The sequence below is a fragment of the Symphodus melops genome (genome assembly GCF_947650265.1).
Source record: "Symphodus melops genome assembly, chromosome: 11".
In the NCBI taxonomy this organism is placed as follows: domain Eukaryota; kingdom Metazoa; phylum Chordata; class Actinopteri; order Labriformes; family Labridae; genus Symphodus; species Symphodus melops.
In genome coordinates this window covers 13,275,620-13,300,256 of record NC_136701.1, presented here as the reverse complement: position 1 = coordinate 13,300,256, position 24,637 = coordinate 13,275,620, and the positions used below count along the sequence as shown (strand labels likewise).

General features: G+C 39.4%; 1 protein-coding gene and 1 long non-coding RNA gene across 3 annotated transcripts in view; one reads left to right on the top strand and one right to left on the bottom strand.

Annotated features, from left to right (window-relative positions):
- The window catches only part of clmpa (CXADR like membrane protein a), a 54,822-nt gene extending 43,413 nt beyond the window's left edge, over positions 1-11,409 (top strand). Inside the window, exons 2-8 of one of the 2 annotated variants that reach the window (XR_013780095.1) lie at positions 1,372-1,529; positions 2,788-2,986; positions 3,187-3,354; positions 4,338-4,460; positions 5,330-5,471; positions 7,094-9,971; positions 10,646-11,409. Coding sequence is in view for 1 of the 2 variants with exons in the window: in XM_079355695.1 (XP_079211821.1) it covers positions 1,372-1,529; positions 2,788-2,986; positions 3,187-3,354; positions 4,338-4,460; positions 5,330-5,471; positions 7,094-7,460 (1,157 nt within the window). In the remaining variant the exon portion in view is untranslated. Of the gene's footprint in view, positions 1-1,371; positions 1,530-2,787; positions 2,987-3,186; positions 3,355-4,337; positions 4,461-5,329; positions 5,472-7,093; positions 9,981-10,645 lie in introns of those variants that run through there. The other variant, XM_079355695.1, reaches the window with a different exon arrangement.
- LOC306831541 lies at positions 10,066-10,652 on the bottom strand. The gene is made up of 2 exons (XR_013780096.1): positions 10,231-10,652; positions 10,066-10,179 (listed from the first exon to the last, which is right to left on the bottom strand). It is a non-coding gene; the product is annotated as an uncharacterized lncRNA (long non-coding RNA).
- Positions 11,410-24,637: the final 13,228 nt, after the last annotated feature.

The following is a 24,637-nucleotide window of genomic DNA, read 5'->3' as shown; positions in this document are numbered from 1 at the left end:
AAACTACAGGTGTAAATGTGACATGCAGTGTTAAAAGTGCTTTGAGTGCTAGCGCTATCTAGTTAATGTTCATGTTTTTTTGTAAGTAAAGCCACCTGCACAGGTTTGTGGGACAAACCTATGCTGTTCGGGTGGTAAGGGTGTGTGTTAGTTTGTTAAAAAAAAATATATCTTTACATTTGACCTTTGATGTTTCATTAACAGGAAATTTCCTTTAGTGCTACAGTTACATTTCCTGTTTGAATCAGACTCTCTCTGACACCCACACCCACACACACACACACTATTCTAGTTTGGCCCAGTGTCTATCCAGCAGGACATTCAAGCCCACACAGTTGATCTGCGTCCAAAGAGAGTAAGAAGAGATAAAAGAGGAAACAATGTGCAGCTATCATCCTCAGTCTCTGGGTAAATCAAGCTCGGTCTGCACAGCCAGTATCACTGTGTGCAGCTGTGCTTGGTGAACTGATACCCCCACTGGACCTTATGTATCCTCTTTGTTGTGTGGAGGACTTTGAATACTGACTTTAGGTGGAATGAACCCATCCATTCACATTGTATTTGATGATTGTGCACCCTGTATACTTAAAGTATTCCCGTATTGATTATTCTTTTCTTTGGATGATAGATCTCCATAGATTGTTTAGCAAATGTTCAAAAAACGTAATGAACTGGCCCCACCGTTTGGGCATGTGCAATGACTCTATTGAACGTGGTGCATTACCACCTACTCTCAGTCAAGCCTAAGTCCTTTCTTACCTAACAAGGAGAAGGGACTCCACTGCTTGTGGATCCTACAGACCTTTGAAACTTCTCAATGTAGATTTCAAAGTGTCAAAGTTGTCGACAGAGCAGATCCTCCCTAACATTGCTTCAGTAAAACAAGCAGGATTTATTAGAAGTCAGTATTATTTCTTTTATTTATGTACTCTTATGAATATATCTACTCAGGTCAAAACTTCATTCTGAATTCTGAAGTTGTGGTCTTCTCTATTTAGAGCTAATTGTCATGTGTATGCTCTAATGGGGCTTTATTTTGCTTCTTCAAGCAGGACTATTGGTCTTTTCAATGTTGTTGTGTTTCTCGCCTCTTTTTCATGTAATATTGCTATCTGCAGACAACTTGCTTCTTTTTACTACACAGTGTTTATTACAAACCTCCCACTTTCTGTGGTTAGAGTGACCTCCCTTTGTGAATACAAAACCCAGATTTTCCCCCAATTCAGGGTTAACTGACTCTGTTTTCACTAAACCTGCTCTCTGAAATGGGCCTCATCAAAGCTCTGTTCCTTTTGTTGTTTTGTAGCTCTGCTCTTATGTTTAACATATTATGCCGTAAACATTAATCTTGAACCTCCTCTTTCTCCATAGTTTTGCTGGGTGTGCTGACGACATGTGCCCAAACAGAGATGAAGAGGGTCGTCGGAGACAACGCCACACTGCCCTGCCACCATCAGTTTTGGGCAGGGGATGACCCCACTCTGGATATTGAGTGGCTGTTTCTCAAGCCGACCAATAGGCAGAGGGTGGTGAGTGTTTGTCAGTGCAGCAGAGGATATTTCCTTTTTTTTCTAATTCGTTGTATTTGTGTGGGGACATTCATGAAGCATAACTGATGCCACATACAGCACTTGTAATATGCAATGTCTGCTCCAAGAAAGGCCTTTAAGATACAAATAAAACAGCAAATACATAAATCTAAATAACTAATAATCACAAATAAAATGGTTAACAAATAATGTAAGCAAACAAAAAGCACAAGAACATACATGACTTGCAGGTGAGAACATTGTTAAAAATTTCACTTTAAAATGATCTTAGTCAGGATTCAGTTTAAATCAATCAAACTTTATTGATACACTTTCAATACAGGGATGTAGCACAAAGTTCTTTACGTAAAAATGAATCAAGCAGCAACAACATGACATTGAACATTTAAAAGAGCCATGTGAAGTGGGCTTTGTGATGTTTGGAGGGAATTAGCAGGATTTTTATAAAATATTAAAACAACATCAGTCAGGAATTGAGCTTAAAATGTTAACAAGCCTGAATTAAATTTAAAAAAAAAGATCCCTTGATACAATCTTAAATTATCCAGTAAGGATTTAGTTTGAGTTTAACATAATTACATTCCGGCTGCAGGATTAGATTAAAATGATCTCAGGCAGGATCCAATTTGAGTTGATAACAGTTTAATCAAACAATCTAAGATTGTAACCAATTCAATACAAATTCGATCTCAAGACACTACAAAAAAAATAGGCCGAGACTGTACTCTTGCTTATACAAACCCCAATTCCAAAAGTTAGTTGGTTGTGTAAAAAATGAATAAACAGAATAAAATGACAAACCTTTAATGTGGTTGGTGGAGAAATAATTTCTTATTATTAGTGACAGGTTAAAAAAGCAGCATCAAAAGCTATGTACTGTATAGTCCGTCAGCTCTATGACATCTGCACCTTGCAACATAAACAAATGTTATTCTCAAAATATAAGACCTAAACCAGAGCAAGAGACTGCTGTACCAATAATGGAGATTTTATCAACCGTTCATAAATTAAATACTTTTCTTGATTCAAATAGGAAGTGAAAGGTTATGTAAATGCAGGTCATGATGAACTGAAGATGGACGTGATGTTCCCTTTTTACATGAATCGAAGAGGAATAAGCAAAAAAATACACCAGTGTTGGAGGCTGTCATGAAGAGAATTATAGATGTATATAAAGAAGAAACTGTCCCCCATCCTCATCACAAACTGTTTGACCCTGTTTCACCTCTCCCATCAGGTGATCACATACTTTGCTGGGCGGGTTTTTGACCCAAATGAGGCAGAGCGTGGCCGTGTTGCCTTTGCTGGAGAGTACTTAAAAGGGGATGCGTCCTTGCTTATCAGTGATTTGTCTTTGACTGACTCAGGAGAGTACAGCTGCAAAGTCAAGAATGGTGCACAATACCACTGGAGCACCATAAGCCTCATTGTCCTGGGTAAGTGGCATAAACGGTGCTCTCACACTTGCATGAAACTCCTGAAACCTTCCTGAAGCGTTGATATCTTCATGCAGCGTCTGCGCTATTTGGTTAATATTTGAAACTGAATGTATCATCTTCTCATTATAGCAAATCTTTGTCCGCCACTCTCAAGTAGATCTTTGTGGATTGTGTGTATTTGATCATTTTGTCAACAGTTAAGCCATCCAAGCCCCGATGTTGGATGGAGGGGAAACTGTTGGAGGGCGGCGATGTTAGGATGAGCTGCAAGTCTGCTGATGGCTCTGACCCCATCCTCTATAAGTGGGAGAGGCTCATGGACAAGGGCAAGTATGTTGGCAAGCTGCCTCCACTCGCCCTGTTAGGTAAGTATATTCACACTGCATCTTAAAAACCATGATTTTTTTTAACATCTATCAGTTTGATACAAACACAATTCTACATAAAAAAAACAAAGGCCATAAAGTCGTGTGACCCCAGCGCAGCTGTCTATTTCACCTCATCAGCTCTGTTCGCAGAAAGCTTGGGGTTGTCATGCTGCTGCAGGTAGACTCAGATACACTTCAACAAATAGTGGACTGTGTGCTTGGGTTAATGTTCTGACATTATTGTTGCTTGTTTGACTCTGAGAAAAATAAATTCTTGATGCTGATAGGGTTTTTTGAAACATAGTGTTCTCACTGAACAAGGGTTTGTTGATTCAAGCACTGATGACTCAGACTTACACCCGGACTGGAGCTTTGATTGCATTCAGACTCAGAAGTAAAAGAGGACAACTCTTGATTTTTTTTTTAATTAATTGATAATGTTGATATTGTTTTTGTAAGTTTTTTATGAGGCCCAAATATTTATTTAAGTTTCCATTGAAGGCTGACACGGCAAGACATGAAATGTAAAATTCTGATTAATAACAGGGGGGTAGCAGATATTTTTGAGTTTATTACACACCTGCAGTGATCCCTATTAAGATAGGCGCTGGCATTGTTATGCACAATGCACAGTGCTGTAACTTTATGAATAATTTAAATGTTCACTTATAAGAGGAATATCCAAAATCTTATGTCAATGAGTTACGTGTTTTTACACATCCTAAAGGTCCACAAAGTCAGTCGATCATATAGACTCACCTTCATTTACATATACAATCCTAAACTTCGTCCAGAAAGTGTTTTAACTTTAGTAAAGCTTGGACACCTCTGAAATGTGTTAAGCTCTGAACAACTGGTGTTTTTTTCTGTTATCCTCTAGTTCAAATATTGAACTGAAAACTAATCATATCTATTTGGAACTATGCTAAAAGATAAGATTTTAGTCTTATATCCTGTTTTCTCTTTGCTCGTACTCTCAGATCTTAAGAACCCCGAGATTGTCACGTTGAGGAATTTAACCAAAGACAGCGCAGGAGTCTATAAGTGCACAGCCAGCAATGATGTTGGTGAGGAGAGCTGCACGGTGGAGGTCAAGATGCACTGTGAGTGAAACACTTTGACTCGTCAATGAAACGTTTTTTTTTGTTGTTTTTTTCCAACTGCTTGCTAACACCAGCATCTCACCAATAAATGAATTTCAGATAGACACGTCTTACAGTAAAACTGCAGATTTCGTTACCTTTGCAGTCTCAATCGTTTCACCTGCATTGGTTTGAACTAAACTCTGGTTTGAATGACGAGAGTGAGACTGACTACATGATTACAAGATTACATGACTATTTGACCTTTTTCATTTCAGAAATGGTTATCTGAAAGGAATTTAGTGGCTCCATTTAGAACAGAAACACTTAATGTGTGTTATGGAGGATAAACAAGTAAATGATGTACAGTACCATGATTTTTATGGCCAAACAATTAACCCACAAATATATATTCATAAAGATCAGACCACTGAGCTTAATCTTCATGAATGAGCCAATGAACTTTAAGGAAAAAGTAAACTTGTTTAAGCTAATTTCTGACAAGAAATTTGACTTTTGAGGACCTGATGAAGTACAACAACACAATTGGCACATAAGTGTAACTTCATGATTAAAGAACAACCTGCAGGTTAAACTGAATTTTTTGACAACAATGGCATTTTTCTCTGTTGTAATGACTGCAGTCACCTTTTATGGTTTTATTAAAGATCCTTAAAATGGTGCTTTCTGATGTACAAATAGATGGACTTGTTAGTTCTCTGGTCTTATTAATGTAACTTCTTTGATGTACAACCAGACCACCACTACATTTTAATGTGGATTTATTGGCACACACACTTTATTTTTATTTTTAAAATGATTATTAATTCTGACTATTTCATCTTTTTTCGTGTGTGTGTGTGTGTGTGTGTGTGTGTGTGTGTGTGTAGATGTAAGGGGGATGGGTGTGGTTGCAGGGGCAGTGGTTGGTGTCTCCTTTGGAGTCCTCCTCATAATCCTAATCATCTGGTTGGTGTTCCGCAAAAAGGAAATGAAGAAATATGAAGAGGAGGAGACCCCCAATGAAATCAGGTACTTGATGTAGAGAAATGTTCTCTGCTATCCTTAACCAAACATGGGATCAGGAATTCAGTCCAAACTCTTACTTCTGATTAAATAGAACACACTGATTTGGGTTGTTTGACCTTAGTGACGTGATATGAATAGAACAAATACATTAACTTGCACAAGCATTATCACCAGCAGAAAAGATTGTACAATTTCTTCAGTTATTTTGGCATGCTATAGTCTGTCTATTGTCAATAAATCATAATGAATCTGTTAAACTTGGGTTCATAGTGCTGTGCTTAGCCATATTGTAGCACATACAACTAGAATAATGAGCAGTTTTTTGCTGAAATTTCCTTTCCTGGAGATGTTAAAAAAATATTGTAGAAAACAAGAAACATCTTTTGTGTATGTCAGAGACTGTAAACTTGCTCCTCTCGCTGCAAGAAAAAAGACAAAAACAAAACAACAAAAAAAAGCTAAATATATATGTACACACACACACACACACACACACACATCAACATTATTATTATCTGATCTGAAGCAGACATCAAGACACAGCACTATTCCTGATGGTTATGCAACTTTTAAGAAAACATGCAGAAATATGTACAAAGTGAACACAGCGGACAGGCAGAAGGCTCTGCCCTTATCTATATGCATATTGGACATGAGAAATAAATGAACCTTAATTGTGAATGCACCTCCGAGTCTGTTAGTCTGCGAGTGTGCAAACTGGGCCACGATGAGGTTTACATTAACAGTAACATCACGGTAGCTCAGCCAACCTTACTAATTGTTACATTATCTACAAAGACCCAACATTAATCCATCCTGAACACAAAGTGACATAGAGGCAGAAACTTTGAGAAAATCAAAAGGACTTATGTTGAACAGCTATCTGTCCCCTGGAAAGTGAGATAGAGCTCCCTGTAAGTAGGAGGAAGGAGAAGGGTAGAGACAAATAGAGCAACATCAACAATGAATAAGACAGACTTATAGCAACAATATCAGTTATAAGTATAAGTATATATATAAGTATAAGTATGTGTTAGCACTAACAAGTTGGTGTTATCAGTCTAGTATTACTGTTAGAAACTGTCATAAGGGGAGGACTAAGAGGGAGGACTGATTATGTTATTGTATAGGTTACGTTGGGACCCCCACTTTGCTTTCCAAAAAAAAAAGAATATTAAAACTACATTTTATTACCATTATACACAAAGTAGTTTAATTTCTCATAAATCAATTAATTATTGTCACGAAGGAAGTTCAATGAAATGAATGTGTAAAAATACTTACAATGTAAGTTTTGCAGATGACAGCATAGTTCTATCTCTCGGGGCCTCTTTCTCACAACCTTATTTTGGGGGGTCATGAGCTGCAGAGTTAAAGAACCACTGACCGAAATGACTGCTTGATATGCTGTCACTACTTCTGTCAGTGACAATGCAGGATGCTGCTAGTTAGACCCCATCATTAATAAAGCCAAGTTAAGCTAAGTTATTAATACTGACTTTGAGATTTTTGAATGTTTAGTGTTTGTGACTGAATATAACTGCAGTTTCTTTTTGTTGTTTTAGAAAACAGTGATTTGATTAAGCATTGAGCTCTCTCTGGAATTAACCACATGTTCCTTTCAGGGAGGATGCTGAGGCTCCTAAAGCCAAACTGATGAAGCCCAATTCCCTCTCCTCGTCCCGCTCAGGCAGCTCTCGCTCAGGCACCTCCTCCACCCAGTCCATGGTGCACAACATGGGGCCCCGGGGTACAAGGCCATGTATTCCTGCTGTGGCCGCCCTCAAGGAAAACTCCACCTTCCCTCAGACTCCACCTGCCTACCATCAGACTGTTCACAAGACTCCTGAACCCCGTTGCACACCCAACCCCACATCTACCTCCAACTCCAAGCCCAGCACTCCACCTAAACTGAGTCCTGGGAACCTGACCCGCATGGGGGCTACTCCTGTCATGATCCCAGCCCAAACCAAGGCCTTCCAGACTGTGTGATAAGACAGAAATCATGCAGAAGACGAGGCAGCCTCAGGAAAGTGCTACCAGTTTAAGATCAAGTTATATTATGGAAATTCATTCACACCGTTCACAGTCTGATGGAGACCTACAGCAGATTATGCTGTAGTTTACAGGGACAAGCTTCTTCTGCCATTACATTGCCACACTGTCTCCTGAGAAACATCTGGACCAAGATGGTGTTTTATGGAAATCAGTGTTGATTAAGATGAAGCAGAGAGAACTGTGTGAAGCAGGGAGTAGGTGGAGCAGATAAAGTGGACGCAGTTTGGGATTAGAGAAGTTCTTTAGGGAAAAAGACGTATAGAGCATGTCTACAACAGTATGTTTTTAACAACCTTAGACACTTTCTTCATACACATTAAAGGTTAGAACACCCCGCACCTGGCTGGACTTAAACTGTACTTTGTTGGAGTACATAAAAGGATGAATGCCTCTGATTGTATAAACAGACTTTTCACACCCATACACAACCTCTTTCACACTGTTACATGTGTCTCTGCTTCCTCTGTGCCCACATGTGCTCATATGTAGATGAGCCGACCTTTTTCTTCAGTAGTTGACTGGATTCATACAGCAAGTGGTAATTCTGTTCACACTGGAGGATTCCTGGCTTGGAGAGAAGTCAGAGTGTGACAGATATTTGTGGATATTGCCAGTTAAGGAGGTCTGATCATTTTGTAGATTGTTAACAGGGTTTAGATGCGACCCAACTGAGAAAGTGCCACATCATTACGGTTTACATTAGTTTCGTTTTTTTCTGTCTTATTAATTAGTCGACCAGTCAAGTAAAGAGAAACTGTATGAATGTGTCGCGAAACCATGTGCGTTTTTTTTCTCCCAAATGACTTTGATATGACTGAACACTTTAGGACTTCAGTAATGTTCCTTTCAACTGTCTCTGGTCACATGCATGCCACACATACCTGCATGTGTGATGATCATACATGTACATTGAAAGACAATATTAAATCTGCATCAATTCTCCTTCACAGGGAGCATTACACTTACAGTATGTCTTTGTTGCTCTGAGGGGATAAAGTCGACACCAGCCACAGCCATCTGACAGAGCTACTAATGCACTACCAGCACTTCATATACAACAGCGTCATCAGGTCCTACATGTTATTATTTGATGATCTACGTTATCCTGTAGTGTCAGATATTCAGCTGCAGGGCACCAGTAAGCAATTATAGTAATGAATTGAGTTAGTGATTATCAATATGCAATGTCCTGCCATACTCTACAAATGAAGACATCTAGTGAACAATAAAAATAAGGAAACTTCAAGATACAAAAAAACAATGTTGTCAAGATAGTCATAGCAAAGTAGTAACATTCACTTTCTACTTTGGCTGGGAATACACTGTATTACTGTAAATGTCTTGTTGTTGTAGAATGTCGTCTCACTCTTTGAGTCGGTCATTTACAGTCAGATTGTCAACCATGAACTGAATGCTCACACTGAATGTGTAAACTTAGGGTGGTGCATTTTTTGTAAATGTGAAAACTGCCACAGACAGGAGTTGAAGCCAGATCAAGTTGTTTAATATTCACGAAAAAAGACACCGCCAAAAACACTCAATCTCTCTCTCAAACACTCAGCATCAAACACAAGCTAACGAGCAAGCTAAATCCTAGCAAGTCTTCCCTGGCACCTTGAGGGCTGCATCCTGTTAATATTAATGTGTGTCTTGTTTATGTCATTAGTGATAAAAAGGCAAAGACACATCAAATGGACATGTCTTCTGTTGCCATGGAACTTTTAGATACTGTCTGCCATTTTGCACAGATGCAATCAGGAAAACTGATTCCAGCAACTGGGTTCTGCTTTTGCACTGTGTGTGTCTTAAGCGGCAACCTCTGGAGTTGAAGAAATTAAGCTAACGCAAAAGTCCAAAAAACTGCAATTGCTCTGTGCTGTGACCGGCACTTATACCCATCTATACACTGCACACAGTCCAAATTCAAACTTTGGGTCAAAATTGCATTAGATTTATCGTCCAGTGTATGCCCGGCTTTAGAGTTTAAAAACAAAATAATCTTGACCACAATAAAAAAGAAATATTCATGAATAATTTATATGAATAACTTAGAAGTGGAGTTCTTGAATTTAACAACTCCTGGATGTCAGTTCTGTGTTTGACCAATCTTTCAGCCCTGACCAACTCCCTCAGTGGGCGTTCTGATGCTTCAAACTACATCACTTGACTTTAACATCTAATCAAGAAAACAACAGAAAACATCTACTAGACAAAGTTAAACATGTCGTCACACATTTTCTCTGAGTTACATTGTAACAGCATTATGTTTTATGTTGCACACTGTTTATTTGAAATGGACGTGTCAGCTTAACTTCTTCTGCACTTCAGTTGACTCTTTTGAAATCAGGTTTTCTTTTTCTCACAAAACGTTCTGCCTTTGTTTATTCACATAGTTCTGTTTACCTGTTGCAATCCTGGTCTTTGAATTATTATACAGTGATTATTGTTACCGTGATATGCTTTTTCAGAAACTCCTGATGAACCGAGCTTACACTCACATTATCATGCCATCATTATCGTGGCTACAAACAACAGTGTGTTTCTTTCTTTTGTGTCCATAATGTCACAAAGTTCACCTGTTGATTTTGGTTGGCCAGCTTTTCCGAGGAGAGAATAAGGAAGGCTTTGAATTTCTCTCTTTTTCATTCTTTATCTTGATCAAAATATGTGAAGATGCTACTAAAGTCTAGTGCTGTTTTCACACATGCAAAACTCCTGAAAAGTTTCTCTCCTAAATTACAGTAGGTAATATTTTCTGCCCGCCCTCTATTAACTGTTATGCGTGAAGTCAGAGAGCTGATAGAAGAATGCAACGTAAACATTATATATATTAATTATAGATTAATAGCAAAAGGATGGGTGAGGATATTTATATCCTGTGACCAGCGCACAGCCATAGACTGTATGCACACTTCTAGTGCGATCTCTGTGCACGTGATGAAACCGTTCATTATGGTTTCTATTTACCAGTATGTTCCATGCTTTTCAGTAGATACTGGTTAAACTGTTTGCTTTGTGTCGCCCCTCTGCTTCGTTCTTTTTACGACATGTACTGCCTCCTGAGGCCGTCATCTGACAGGGGCGGGTATAGCACGCTGTAAGGTGCAAGTGTAAACAAGCCAGGAGGATTTCAGAGCCTGTCTGATTTTTTCTTTAAAAAATGTAAGGAGGGAAACTGTGAAAATGGCTTTATCCAGAAGTAATTCACTATTCCACAGCAGATTGTTGGTATCAAACCTGTCCTAAGAAACAGCAACCATCTCTGAGCCAGGCTGGGTCCCAGTTTTATTGTTTGCCCTTCCTTCTGGAGCTAACAAAGCAATTATCTTGATTCATGTCCATACCATCTGCAAACACCATTATCACAATTATGGTGCAGCCTGAGGATCAACCGGCACTCAGAACAAGGTTTAAAGACATCCATAGGCTCATATCCCCAATAATGGCTTAGTATGGATGATTACATGCATGTTACAGATATTAAACCATAGGAAGGATTTTGTCCGTAATGGCCTCAAAAGTTATATTATATAGATATGATATTTATATAAATGAAATGTAAAGATCATATAAGTCAGACAGTTAAGTCAAATATATGATAATTTTTGTTTCATTTTAATTTGTAAATGGTATGCTTTTTACTCGCTGTCTCTACTTTTTGTAAATATAAGCTTTTCTTCACGAAAAAGTATGGCAACAACATGGTGCCAAAATGTTTGTTTTCTCTTTGTTATGATTTTATGTCAGAACTTAATTTTTCAAGCGAGTTGTGTATAGCCCTCTGCTTGTGTTAAAGAAATGTATATTTTAAAGAATATCAAAAACATGTTTTTAATTCTTTGCTCATTTTTAAAAAATATAATGTTGAATGGAGAAACAGAAAGCTGCTGTGGTTATTCCTCATTTAAACGCGTTGACTCTTTGCCTCAAGGGCTGGTACACACCAGGCAGACAACCAAGGACAAGCTGTGACAAAAACCAACTGCTGCGTCATGTTCTGTCCATCGAAGCCGGGCCAAAAAGTCACACTGTTCACATCTAACTGATAGCAGCCTCGTGCCAATTAGTTTGTGCATCCATGTTTCACGTGGATGTCATGTGAGGCAATTCCATTCTATGCCATTGGAAAGACCATGAACTGAGAATACATTAATGGATGCGTTTTTAAACTCCTGTATAATTTTTCTGTGGAATGCATTTATATGACCTCAGCTTGAGAAAATGTCCAAAGCTATATAGACAGCACTGGGGATAAATCAGAAAATACTTCTGTGCATGCCATCTTGACTCGTCACTTCCATTGCTCTACTCGTGCCCTGAGAAGCTGGCTGAGAGCCAATCAAAATGATTTCTCTCACGACTGGTCGGACCGATTCTAAATATTGAATTGAGTAAGAAGCCCCAGAAAAGCCTCGACCAGTACTGACGCTGCTGTTCACACCACACACACTATAACGACCGACTGTCTCTGACAGCTCTGACCCCCGATAGTCAGCTCGGTCTTTATAGTCTTCGCTGTCTGGTTTAAGAAAGGGGATCCCTCAGAGATAGTACTTCTAAAAAGATGATTGCAAAAGTATTATTTATTTAAATTCATTTGACAATTAACGTGAAAACAAACTTTTTCCTGAGAAAATAAAACCCTTTCAAGCTGCATTTACGCTTTTGTATTGGCATGTAATGGCTTTAAAGAAGGAAGCTAGGTCATCAATCGATCAGAATATTCTGTCTCTCCTGTTGCTAGGCAAAGAATGCTTCTCTCCCAGCTCTGTAGTTGGTGGTCCCACTATAAAATTGTGCATAATAATGGAAATGAGCGATAAAATAATTTTCAATGACAGTAAAATAAAGTAGTCACTTCTTAGTGGGGATGCTTTTAAATAGATGTCTTTATGACATATTATGACTGCCGTTTGGCACACAAATCAAAAGCTTACTTAAAGTTGCTCAAATGAACTGGCTCGCCTTCTTCCACTACAGTAGTCACAAGTTACCTTTCTGTTACTGAGGAGGAGAAACTCAATATCGACTGTCTGCAGAGGTGGAAGTTGTGATCCTATGACTTCAATTCATTGTCCAAAGCCTGTCTTAACCTTTCTGATCTGAGGTCCGATTCCTCCTTCCCGACAATTGCAGGGTCGCTTCAGACTCAAGTATGCTTGGAACCGATTATCTGCTCAGATTATCTTCTAGTGGTTGTGGCAGGATTCTGTTTTTAAACATGCAAAAAGTTTGAAAAATACACAGGTGTAGTTGCAGACTGTGATTTTTTTTAATTTTAAAAATAGGGAAATAATATTATTTACATATCTACAAGAAATATTTACAAAAAAAAACCAAATAACTTTCTCCAATCGCTGTCACCTTCTCTGAGTTGACTGCCCACAAGGTCAAGCAGCCTTCTTTTTAAACAAAAGATATGTTATGATTTACATAACATTTTTAACAACGGACATTTTCTCATAAACATAAACATGCCTCCAGTCAAGGCACCCAAGGAGGCAGTCCTGCCTCAGCTCAGAGCCACAGAGAAAAGACTGACTAGAGATCCAGAGAAAGCAGAGGCCTATAACGCCGAAATTACAAGGTTGGCCACTGCAGGCTACATCAAGAAGCTGGAACATGGCACTGAAGACACTCCAACCAGATGGTATATCCCCCACCACATGGTAACCCATAATGGGAAACACAGAGTGGTCTTCAACTGCTCATTCGAGTTTAAAGGCACAAACCTGAACAAGCTCCTACTCCCAGGACCAACCCTGGGACCCTCTTTGTTGGCAGTGCTACTAAGATTCCGCGAACATGCTGTTGCACTCAGTAGCGACATTCGGGGCATGTTTCACCAAGTCAGGTTGCTCCCTGAAGACCAACCCCTCCTTAGATTTTTGTGGAGAGACCTGAAATGCGAAGAGCCGCCCAACATCTACGAATGGAGAGTACTCCCATTTGGCACTACCTGCTCTCCCTGCTGTGCCACGTTTGCTCTCCAGAAACATGCCATTGATCACAGTATCGAAGGTGAGGACATCAGAGAGGCAGTCCTGATGTCATTCTACGTTGACAACTGTCTACGAAGTCTGAAATCAGAGGATGAAGCCAAAGCCCTCGTCGACAAACTGCAGAACACTCTAGCAAGTGGTGGTTTTGAACTGAGGCAGTGGGCTAGTAATAGACCTTCTGTTATATCTCATCTCCCAACTGAGATCAGATCAGAGAAGACAGAGCTGTGGATAACTCAAGGTCAACCAAACACCTCTGAACTAGCTCTTGGACTCCTCTGGAATTGCTCCTTAGACATGCTTTCTTACAAGCACCGCCCCATTGAGCACCCAGCAGTCACTCTCCGAACCATATACCAAGTGCTTGCTAGTCAGTATGACCCCCTGGGGTTCATAGTGCCCTACACCATCCATCCAATCATTCTAGATCCAAAGCACAAAGTAACAAAGCTTCTTATACAGCACTATGATGGCCAGCTTCACCATCCAGGAAGTGAGCGAGTGTTTGCAGAGATAAGAAGGAAATATTGGGTACTTAGAGGAAGGGAGGCTGTTCGACATCACCAGCATCAGTGCATCGAATGCAAGAGGTGGCGAGGAAAACCCCACATCCCTCGAATGGCAGATCTCCCCCCAGCGAGACTACGCCTTCATAGGCCCGCCTTTTATTCAACAGGTGTTGATTGTTTCGGTCCCTACACAACAAAAATTGGCAGAAGGACTGAAAAAAGATGGGGAATCATTTTCAAGTGCATGACCACGAGGGCAGTGCATTTGGATCTCCTCTCCAGCATTGATGCAGACTCCTTCCTCATGGCTATGAGGAGGTTTGTGGCACGGCGTGGCAAGCCTTATGAGTTACTCTCCGACCGGGGCACTAACTTTAAAGGAGGAGAGCGTGAACTACAAGAGGCATTCCATTCACTGCAGCCAGAACTTCAAGCACTACTCGCCCCCCAGCAGATTAAGTTCAACTTCAATCCACCGAGTGCTCCCCATTTTGGTGGCTGTTGGGAGAGAGAGATAAGATCACTCAAGCAAGCCCTCCGAGTCATCATTGGATCTCAGTCCCTCAAGGAAGAGGTCCTCCAAACATTGCTCGTGGAAATTGAGGGGATCCTCAATTCCAAACCATTAGGCTACACCTCCGCTGATGTGGCAGACCTTGATCCTGTTACCCCCAACATCCTGCTGATGGGGCGGCCAGATGCATCACTGCCACAGGTGGTTTACCCAGAGTCAGAGCTCCTCAGTCGACGGCGGTGGCGACACAGTCAACTGTTGGCTGACCACTTTTGGAGGCGTTTTGTTAGATCTTACCTGCCTGACCTCCAGAAACGGCAGAAGTGGTGGTCTGACTCCCAAAACATGCAGGTTGGAGACAGTGTCATGATCGTTGACCCGCAGCTTCCTCGGGCCTCATGGCCTATTGGTACGATTACTCATATTGTTCCGGCCCCTGATGGTAAAGTAAGGACTGTGGACATTAAAGTGGGTGATCGCTCCGACACCAGACCAGTAGCCCGCATCGTCAGTCTTCCAAAACTGCCAGACTAAAAGATCAAGACTGTGGCTTATTGCCTTTTTGTATTGTTCAGATTTCCTACAGAAATCTGGGGGCGGCTGTTAAAAAGGCCAGCTCAAGTTGGACTGTCCCAAACCTCCCCTACAACAGTGGTAGGTTCCGGCTCCGTAGTGTCTGTCAGTGTTTTGACGGAGAGAGACCGGAGAGTTTGAAGTTTAGTTGCAAGGATGACAATGTAACAGAAAGGGTGCTGCTTTGTTCTTTTTCACGTTTTGTGTGCGTCCACTGAATAAACCACACACACACAAACATACTCGTAAACATACACAGCCAAGAGATGTTACACATTCCTGTGTATGTACACCCTTTCAAGATTTTTTATTAAACCATTATAACTGGAACCTGCGACTCTTGCGTGATTCACACATTCACACCAGTGGTGGTTGGATTTTTTTCTGAACACAAGTTTTGAGAGAAGCCTCAGTCAGCTGATCTTTCTTTTACACTAGCCAATGAACAGTTTCTCACTCAGAAGTGTGCTGTTTGTCCTGATATCAAGCGTCCGTAGCTCAAAATTCTATGAAGTTATTTCTCCGTTCCTTTCTCCGTTCCTTTCTCTTAAATAAAAGAAAAAAGTCATCAGCGGTGGTCACATTTGATCCCTTAACGTAAATAATATAATGTTAGTTTTTAAAGAGACACACTGGTGCTCTGTCTTTTCTTTTCCTCTTCTCCTTTTATTTACTTTTCTTCCTCCTCTCATGAAAAAAAAAAATCAGCAGTGGTGGTCATATTTCAGGAGCGGCCCTTGCTAAATGGGAAACACTGCAATGAGCGCTCAGCATTTCATAAATAAACAGGGTAACCATATCCACAGCTCAAGACACAGCAGGCATTCAGCTGTAATGTAAACACATCTGTGATAATACAGGGCGCTAATGGAAACTGCAGTTATTGACATAGTAAAAAGATCAAGATCATCCATGCGAACCAATGGTCAAGCAGGTGTTCAGTCACGAGCCCTGTAACTTTTTTTGCATTGTTCCTGAACTGTTGTGGTACGAACATTCAGTCAGGTCAAATAAATTTACCTTGATCTAAAAGGCAATCACACATTGCAGTATTCACTAGCCCAATCCAGGTGGCGGTAATCAGCTCGTAAGTTTTTGCTAACGGTTTATTAAACAATAAACAAAAAAGAGGAAGACAAACCCATGAAGAAGAAGAGCAACATACAGTGGCAACATGACAAGGCAGACCTACAAGACCCATCTCTATCTTTTAAAATGTTGTGTGGGGACAGTTGAGTTCAGCATTTAGTTCGCAGCGCGGTCGAACACGGTAAACATTTTAATTAACGTAAGAAGACATCAGCCAATCACCGGAGCTTGGCAAAAGAAAACATATGTCCATCACTTTATCACTGCTGTTTTTAACAAGCTTCTGACTGGGAAAGTAAAGAGGGTCTAAGACAATCAATGTTTACTTTCTTTGAGGCTGTGCAGCCTCTATGCAGTAGTAGAAGACCCCTGTCTCCAGTGTGTATTAAAAGTTTTTAAGCTTACTGGCTTCACAAGTGGTTATAATAACTATGTGACGGCTAACTTCATGAAAAAGGTGATTTAATATTGTGAATTTGATTGATCTTGTTTTTGTGTATTTTTTCTGCCACTTAAAGTTCGAACAAACTGTAACTTTCATGACTGATGTTTCAAAATAATTTAGGTAAACCTAGAAATATGCATTTCAATGCCTTTTTATCATTTTGATCACCATACCAGTGTTTAAAATATATTTGTCAGCCAGTTTATGAGTCAGGATTGTCATTGCTTCTTCCCTTCAGAGATCACAGTAGACAGTAGTGACAAGTTATTTTAAACGACCTGGTTCTTGATGGTCTCCCACCAATGATTAAGATTAGCAACTCGATTAGTGTGTGAATGTGGTGTAAATGGGTGAATGTGACATGTGGTTTAAAAGTACTTTTGAGTGGTCACAACAAAAGAAGACTGATAAGGTCCTTGTAATACGTTGTAATTAATAGATAAAAAGCCACTTTAAAAGATTATTATAAACATAAGCCCACATAAGTTATAAAAGCATAATAAACACATATTATTGCCTATGACAAGTTAAATATCCTTTTCACACATACAGAAAGCTCCTGAAAAAAGTAACCAGAGGAGCTGTATGTAAACATCCAATTTTTTTGCTCTGACCTCATCCAGAGTTTCCTGTCAGACACTTGGTATTTTTTCTGCACCAAGCTGGAGTAGGCTGATGTGAGTGCCGCAGGATATTCTCCGAATAATTCATCAGCTCGAGCCAAAAGGAGCGTGAGTGACGTCTCTATACTGTGACTGCTGCACGCTGCATAGAGTGTCTGCACGCAAACACTACGATCTCTGTAATTAAACAGCTGCAAGTTTTCTGTTCACCAGTATGTTCTCCGCTCTTTTGTTGACGTTGTCATTCCATTGGACAACACATAACACATAAAGGCAAATATTGTCATTATAATGTTCTACAATAGACCCTGTTGTTTGTGCCGCTACTTTTACGTTGTTTTATCAGGTTGTGTCTCACCTCCCATCTGACAGGGATAGTCTCCTGCTGCATAGGTGATAACGAGGTAAGGAAAATCCCCAGAGTTGTCCTCCTGTAATTATCTAGATATTATCCGGAGTGCATATGTGAAAACACCTGTCATAAACATGAACACATTGCTTATTAACTCCCCTATAAGTTCTTACTATAAACTTGTTTACTAGACTACTTATAAGCTGCTAGATGACAAGAGGTTAATATTAATGTATTATAAAGAATCATCCTTTATGAATATTTTTTAAAAATGCATGTTCTTAAATGGTTGTGATTCCAGTGAGTTGGTTTTAAATGCAGGCTTTTTTTGTTTTGTTTTTAATCAAGACAACAGTATGTTCCTCTCCCTTCTTCTTTGTCTTTTTCATTGTCTAATTTGACTTCTTTCTCTTCACATTCTGCTTCTTGGCGTTGCTAAAGTTGGAAAGAATATGTAGTTTGAGGAGTCTAAGGAGTAGTTGGAAGAGGACGGAAATCTCTTATTTGAGGACAATTTTCCACTAGACATAAAACAGGTTAAAATAAGTATTTTGGCAGATCATGAAAAAAGATGAACGGGTCAATATCACAATGGGTCTGTTTAGGACAAAAATGCTAAGATCTACTGTCTTTAATGAAATTGTACTTGTGAATATTGATGAAAAACAGGTATAAAAAGGTAGCATAGAATTAGGAGTCTTTGCAGTGTATAAACACTCAGCTCAGCACTGGGTCATAATACTGTCTGACTGCTTGACTTTCACTGAACCAGCTCACTGACGGAAACACAAAGGACCAAAAAGTCCAACTTGAGAATGGACTCTCTTACAGGTCTGTGTCTGATCCAACAGACCTATCACTGCCAAATCCTTATAAGCATTTTAAATAAAAATCACTTGAGTTTGAAAACCGTTTACCCATTGTTTCCTGCAATAGCAGCATTTGACCACTAGAGAGCAGCTTTAGCTCCACAATTATCAGCTAACCCAGCCACCTCAGACATGGAAACAACTTCTTCTGTGCAGATTAAAATAAATCTGTTGGATACCATCAATACATTTAGCAAATTTCTCCTCATGCTGTGTTCAAGATGAGAGTAAATATCTAGAATTAGCACGCCTTTCCTGACGTATCCATGATTCTCAAACATAAATGTGCACTTGAAAGGGAATACAAATGTAAACTGTGTTTGTTGGAAGCCAACAGGTTATTAAATGCAACACTCAGTATACTTAACATTGAAACAGTTGTTCAGCTATGAGACATGAAATGATTTAAACCTGGAGAATAACAGTAAGACACAACAACAACGTGTCACTTCATGGCAACATGGCTGCTGTGGGATTATGGGTGTTCTATCAATGAGATGTTTAGCTCAAGGATGCATAATGTTGCCACATTTGTTGGATTTCCATTTTATTCAAAAGTTCCAATCTAGGATTTAAACATTGCTGTTTGTTTAAGTAACCTTCTGGGATCACTCTGGATAATTTTGTCTCATTTCTACTTTTATTTGGCAGTCATTTAGACTGATATTGTATATGTCATGATTTTTGAAAGATTTTTTCCCTGATACATTTTGAAATTCCTGTTTTTGTGCTGTTTTCTGTCTTTAAAGTTGTCAGACAATATGTGAGATTGACCAAGACAGATTCCATTGTAAAACTAGTTCTTCGATAATGTCTCATTAGCACTCTGCATACATGCACTCTGCCTCTGCTCTTGCTGCACTTCAAAGGGCTCATTGTGTAGAAAACAAAAACAAAGGTTAGTAAAAGCACGTGCCAGCTCCATAGAAATACATGTATGTAGCTCGGTTGGCCATTTAATTCCTGTGATAAACAACAAGCGAAATGAAGAGGCGCATCTGTGTGGAACAAGTCAGGGACATGGAAGCCCTTAACAGCAAGCGAGCTGCAGGCTGCAATTCAATCCACATTCCTGCTGCTAGGGCACACGCATTATTCCATCACCGAAATGTGGAATCCTGCTTTGATTTATATTTTACTGCTAGAGATAATCCAATTTATTGTTGACATGAGAAACCTGAGCAATGTGTCCCCTTTATAGGCCACTGCAAATTGTGTTTTTATATGCCAAGCAAGCCAATGAAGGATGGGCGAATGGCCACAGATGTTGCCACATCTTGTGCCTGGAGCTGCTAACAACACCGACAACGAAGAAATAGGTAGCCCACCATACATCAACAAACCAGAGAAAATAGTTGAAAGCAGTTCTGGCAAACTTCAGATGTGCTGCTCTTATTTGGTAAAGGCCACATGCCCATCCTTTAATGCTAGTTCCCCAATAGAATATGACACTTCCACCGGTCTCATCACCTCACCATCATTATAAGAGACATCACTAGTATATTTTCCTGGAGCTTTTTGACCATTGACTTTGCCCTTATGGTCTGCTCGTGCCTTTTAATGAATTGTAAAGCATTTTGAAATCTGGCAGTTGCATCTGTGTCCAATGATCAGTCTGTGTTTATGAGCATCCCCAGATTCAGTATAAAGTTCAGACACATATTCATTCCATCTGGGCCAAACCAAAAACATCTAAATCTTTTCCGGCAAAGTGGTTTGCAACAGTTTTTTAGAAAATGTACAGTTTGATCATACATTTTACCTAAGGTCATCATTGAGTTTTTTATTCTCACAATTAATGTTATTACACTCACTAGAATAAAGAGGTAATTCAGTCTTACTCAGGTGCTTATCGGTATAATTGTTGTAAGCCTAATCATCTTCTTATAGCCCTGACCAGTAAATTTTCCCATCCTGCTCATTGTTGTCATAAAAGGTCAGCTCAAGACTCCTAACATTAAATATTATAGAAACTGGTTTGTGATCAATTGTAGCCAAATCATACAAGATCTCAATATTCTTTATACAATAACAAGCATCAGCTGTACATATACAGTGATCCAGCCAAGAGGTTGAATGCCATGCTTAACTGCTGTGTTGACATTGTGACTCGAGGTGTTCTCACCCTTGCATGCCGCTGTATGGCACCGTGCCAGTTTCCGGCACACTAATGAGGCGGTGCCATACACACCATTAAATACAAGTGTGGTTTTACGTGAGTCTTTTCTACTGCTTCTCCTTCGTGATGGATTAGGGTTGTGGCGTGGTGGAGCCTATTTGTTTGGTGTCCAAAGCCATTTGGGCCTTTCGGTGAAGTATGTCTGGAAGCCGCCGTAACGCACGTCGCTCCGTTCTTGGTAAAGCGCGCTTGTATGTCTTCTTAAATTCTATGCACAATGTGCCTATTGATGACATGACCTTTATGTATCGCAGAGTGGTTTTCTGCTGGTGCCGTGGAAAACGGGTCGCTCTGTTTGTTTGTGCGCGTGCTCGTTAAGTTGGCGTGGTCTGTTTAAAGTCTGTGACTCTCTTCCCCGCACGTGTATTTTATGCTGCAGTTGAGCTGCGGCCTTTATGCTCTCACCCTCTTACCCCCTTTGACAGAGGATGTACCTGCATCCCTAGACTGGTGTATTTATGGACAGATGTAAACTGTAATTCATAAAATTACATTACTGCAAATTGTGTTGTGTATTAATGTTGTTTCGAGCTGGGGCCAATACTTTGGCTCCTTCGGAATTTTTTTTTGACTATTGTGATTTGTTGAACCCTGGTCTGCTGTTGTGGCCTATTACCCGTCTGTTGTCGAACGTTTAGTTGTGTATTAAAAAGGACACATAAACAATGACCTAGGCCATCAGTTTACTTATGTCTAAATCTGTCTGAATTGCACACTCTCACCTGCAGGATCAAAATGTGTTGAAATGAGTTTTAACATAGTTTTATCATGTGTTAGATTAACACTTTTTTTTGCACTGGTTTGGTTTTGCTGATTCATTTTGTCTTTTATTTTTTCTTTTGTTATTTCTCTTTATTATTGGTTACCAGTACTGTTTTATGTAGCACTTAATTGCCTGCTTTTATATTGATCTCCTTTTCTTTGTGATCAGGTGCTGAGGGCCCAAAGTAGCTGTTGGTTTACTGGCGTTGAATTCTTAACAACCTGTTTATGGTGTTGGTGTGCAGTGTCACAGGTGGTACTTTAAGCACCCTTAAGGGTCCCATATTATGTCCATTTTGGGGTTCATATATCTAATTTATGTCGACTGAAATATGTTCACATTTACTAATGTTTGACACCAATCCACATCTAGCCTAATCTCACTGTTGAGAGTACCATTATACTGTGGCTGTGCTTACTTAATCTACGCTGAAGTCTCTACAGATGTGGGGGAACGGGAAAGTGGATTTATCATCAAACCATGTACAGATCAACACTACCGGTGTGTCTGGTTCTCTACCCCACTGTCTGTTGTGCACAAAATGACTTCATAACATATTCCAAAAAAACCTAACGACTTACATGAGGTATGGTTGACTGTTGGCTGCCCGGCTACTGGCACTGTTTCCTGTTATCCTACAGGACTTCAGTCCGCCAGGATTTTCAACTTGTCAGGCAAAATTTGGGAGTCAAGTCTGATTTGACTTAAAAGTATGGAGTGAGACACAAGTTCCCTCCTATGCCAGAAATGTAATTTAACAAGAATGAGCACAAGTCCTAAACTACCAGTCTGAAGTCTTTAAGGGCAAGTCCAACTCCAGTTTCAAGGCACATTTATGTCCGACTTAAGTGAGACTCAAGTCTGAGGGCTACTCTGTATGGCAGATGGAACAATGTAATATCATTGTCAAAATGAACTGCTTTAAGGTTACTTTGGCCAGCATCAGGGCACAGGGATCTGTTAATGGAACAGAAGGGGCAATAGGTAAAGGACAGTGAGCGGGGGTTGTTCACCAACAATCCTAAGGGACCTTTGAGACATGAGAGCTCGGGAGCGTCCAGGAAAAGTTTTTTTCTTCCTTGTTCTCAGCCACCGTGCATGACACTGCTTTTTTTAAGAGAACCATTTCTGATGTAACAGCTGTGAAAGGGTTTTCTATTGAAATTGATACATCCTAACAAACAGAAAAAGCTGAACATATACTTCTGTCCTCCTGTCTATCCTGATCATGTCTACATTGTCTTAAAAACAAAAACCGACTGTTTCAGTTGAGAAAAGCTCATAGTGTAGTGTGCAGCTTTCTCTCTAAGTCAATGAACATTGCACTTTAACAATATCTTCCTCCAGACCTCAGCTATAAATATAAACCAATAACAATCCCTCCATATCATCAAAAAGAGGGGACTTTCTTAGTTTTTGCATCCATATCATTTCAAATATTGTAACACTCTGTTTTTTTAAGCATTTTATATATATTTTTCATCATTGTCATTCACAATAAGGAAAACCCAATTTAGTGGTTACATTAATCAAACCTACAGGACTGCTTGTTTTGTATACAAAGGCTTGAATTCAAACTCACAATGAAATGAAAAAGGAATTTTACTGGTTTTAATCCAGCGTGCATATGTTAAATGTTTATTTATCTGCCAAACATATTTTAAAAAGCTCTCTGAGTATGTATAATTTGACCAAATTTTGGTCTTGGTCAATCTTGGTCAAAACCATCATTTTGACCAAGCTTTGTCAAAACTAATGATCCAATCAAATGAATCACAATGTTATGTCCCTTCTTCTATATTGTGATTGGTTCTGTCTCATTCTTGTTGGAAATGCTTCATGACATGTCAGTTAGATACAGTTGATGTCCCGTTTCGTGGGGGCTTTAAGGATTGTACAGCAATTGAAAAAAAAAAAAAAAGAAAAGAAACAATTACAATGTAAAAGAATAGGAGGGTCTGAAATGTGTCCCAAAAAATGACTATCCAATAAGACTGCAAACTTCTAGACAGAATTTGTAATTTTTTCTCCATAGTGATTTAATTGAAAAAAAAAAAAAAAAAAAAAGGTTAGTCAGTTACTACATTATGGGACAGGCAAAACATTTTTCCCCAAAAATGTGTTGTCACATTTTGGGCAAAAAGTTTCTATGTTTTGGGCACAGCATTTTGTTACATAATTGACCAGTTATTACATTTTGGGTTTTATTACATTTTTTATTACATTTCGGGCTCTAACATGGACGGTTGGACTACAACACAAAAGTCCAACAAAACAAAAATAGTTTGTTGTTATCCATAGTACAAGTATTCACTCTTAATTACAAGATACGGCAAGCTGAGGCTTGTTTATTATGAAGACCCTAAATGAGAGTCAATGCCGTCTCCATTTGTAGAGTCTACCTCACCACACCCCTTCTATTGTGTAGAATATTTTATGTATCATCCCTTGTTTATCCTCAGGGGAATTTCCGACGTCATGTTTCACCCTTTCATTAGTTTATTGTGCTGTTCTCTTGTAACATTTTGATCTAAAGACAGCCACACCTGAACATGACAGTGTCTCAGCATGGCCGATATAAATAAAATTAACATACTGTACATGCCTGAACATTCCATTGAGAACAGCAGCCAAAAAAAAGAATAATAATAATAAAAAAAATAAAAAAAAATAAATATATATATATATACATATACACGCGCAATGAAACGTTAACATAGTTGAAAAAGAGCTCCATCCACCTTGGCCTGTCAGACAGGAGACAAGCAGCATCACTGATCTTTATGACATCCTGTGATTCTGAGCATGTGGAGGAAACACCATGCATAAGAAAAGAACAGTTTTCTCAAGACAAGGTTGTCGTTGACAAATCTATATATACAGTCAATATATACATTCTCCTCTTCAACCAGCTTGTTTTATTAAACATTATAATATAAGGTATTATAATGCAACAGCAAATTTTGGACGCAATTTGATTAAGTATTTTCTAAACTCCACTGAAACGTTACCTCATTTCAAACGAGGCCAGCAGGTTGATGCTTGCTCACAAACCAACCCACTGTCCTTTATCACATAAATTGAAACCACTAATCTCTGTTTTTATGCATTTAGATTTTTGGAATTTTGGCCCACAAACTGGGCTGCACTGGCTGGAGGAGGCAGAACAGCCATTCCTGTCATGAACAGATCA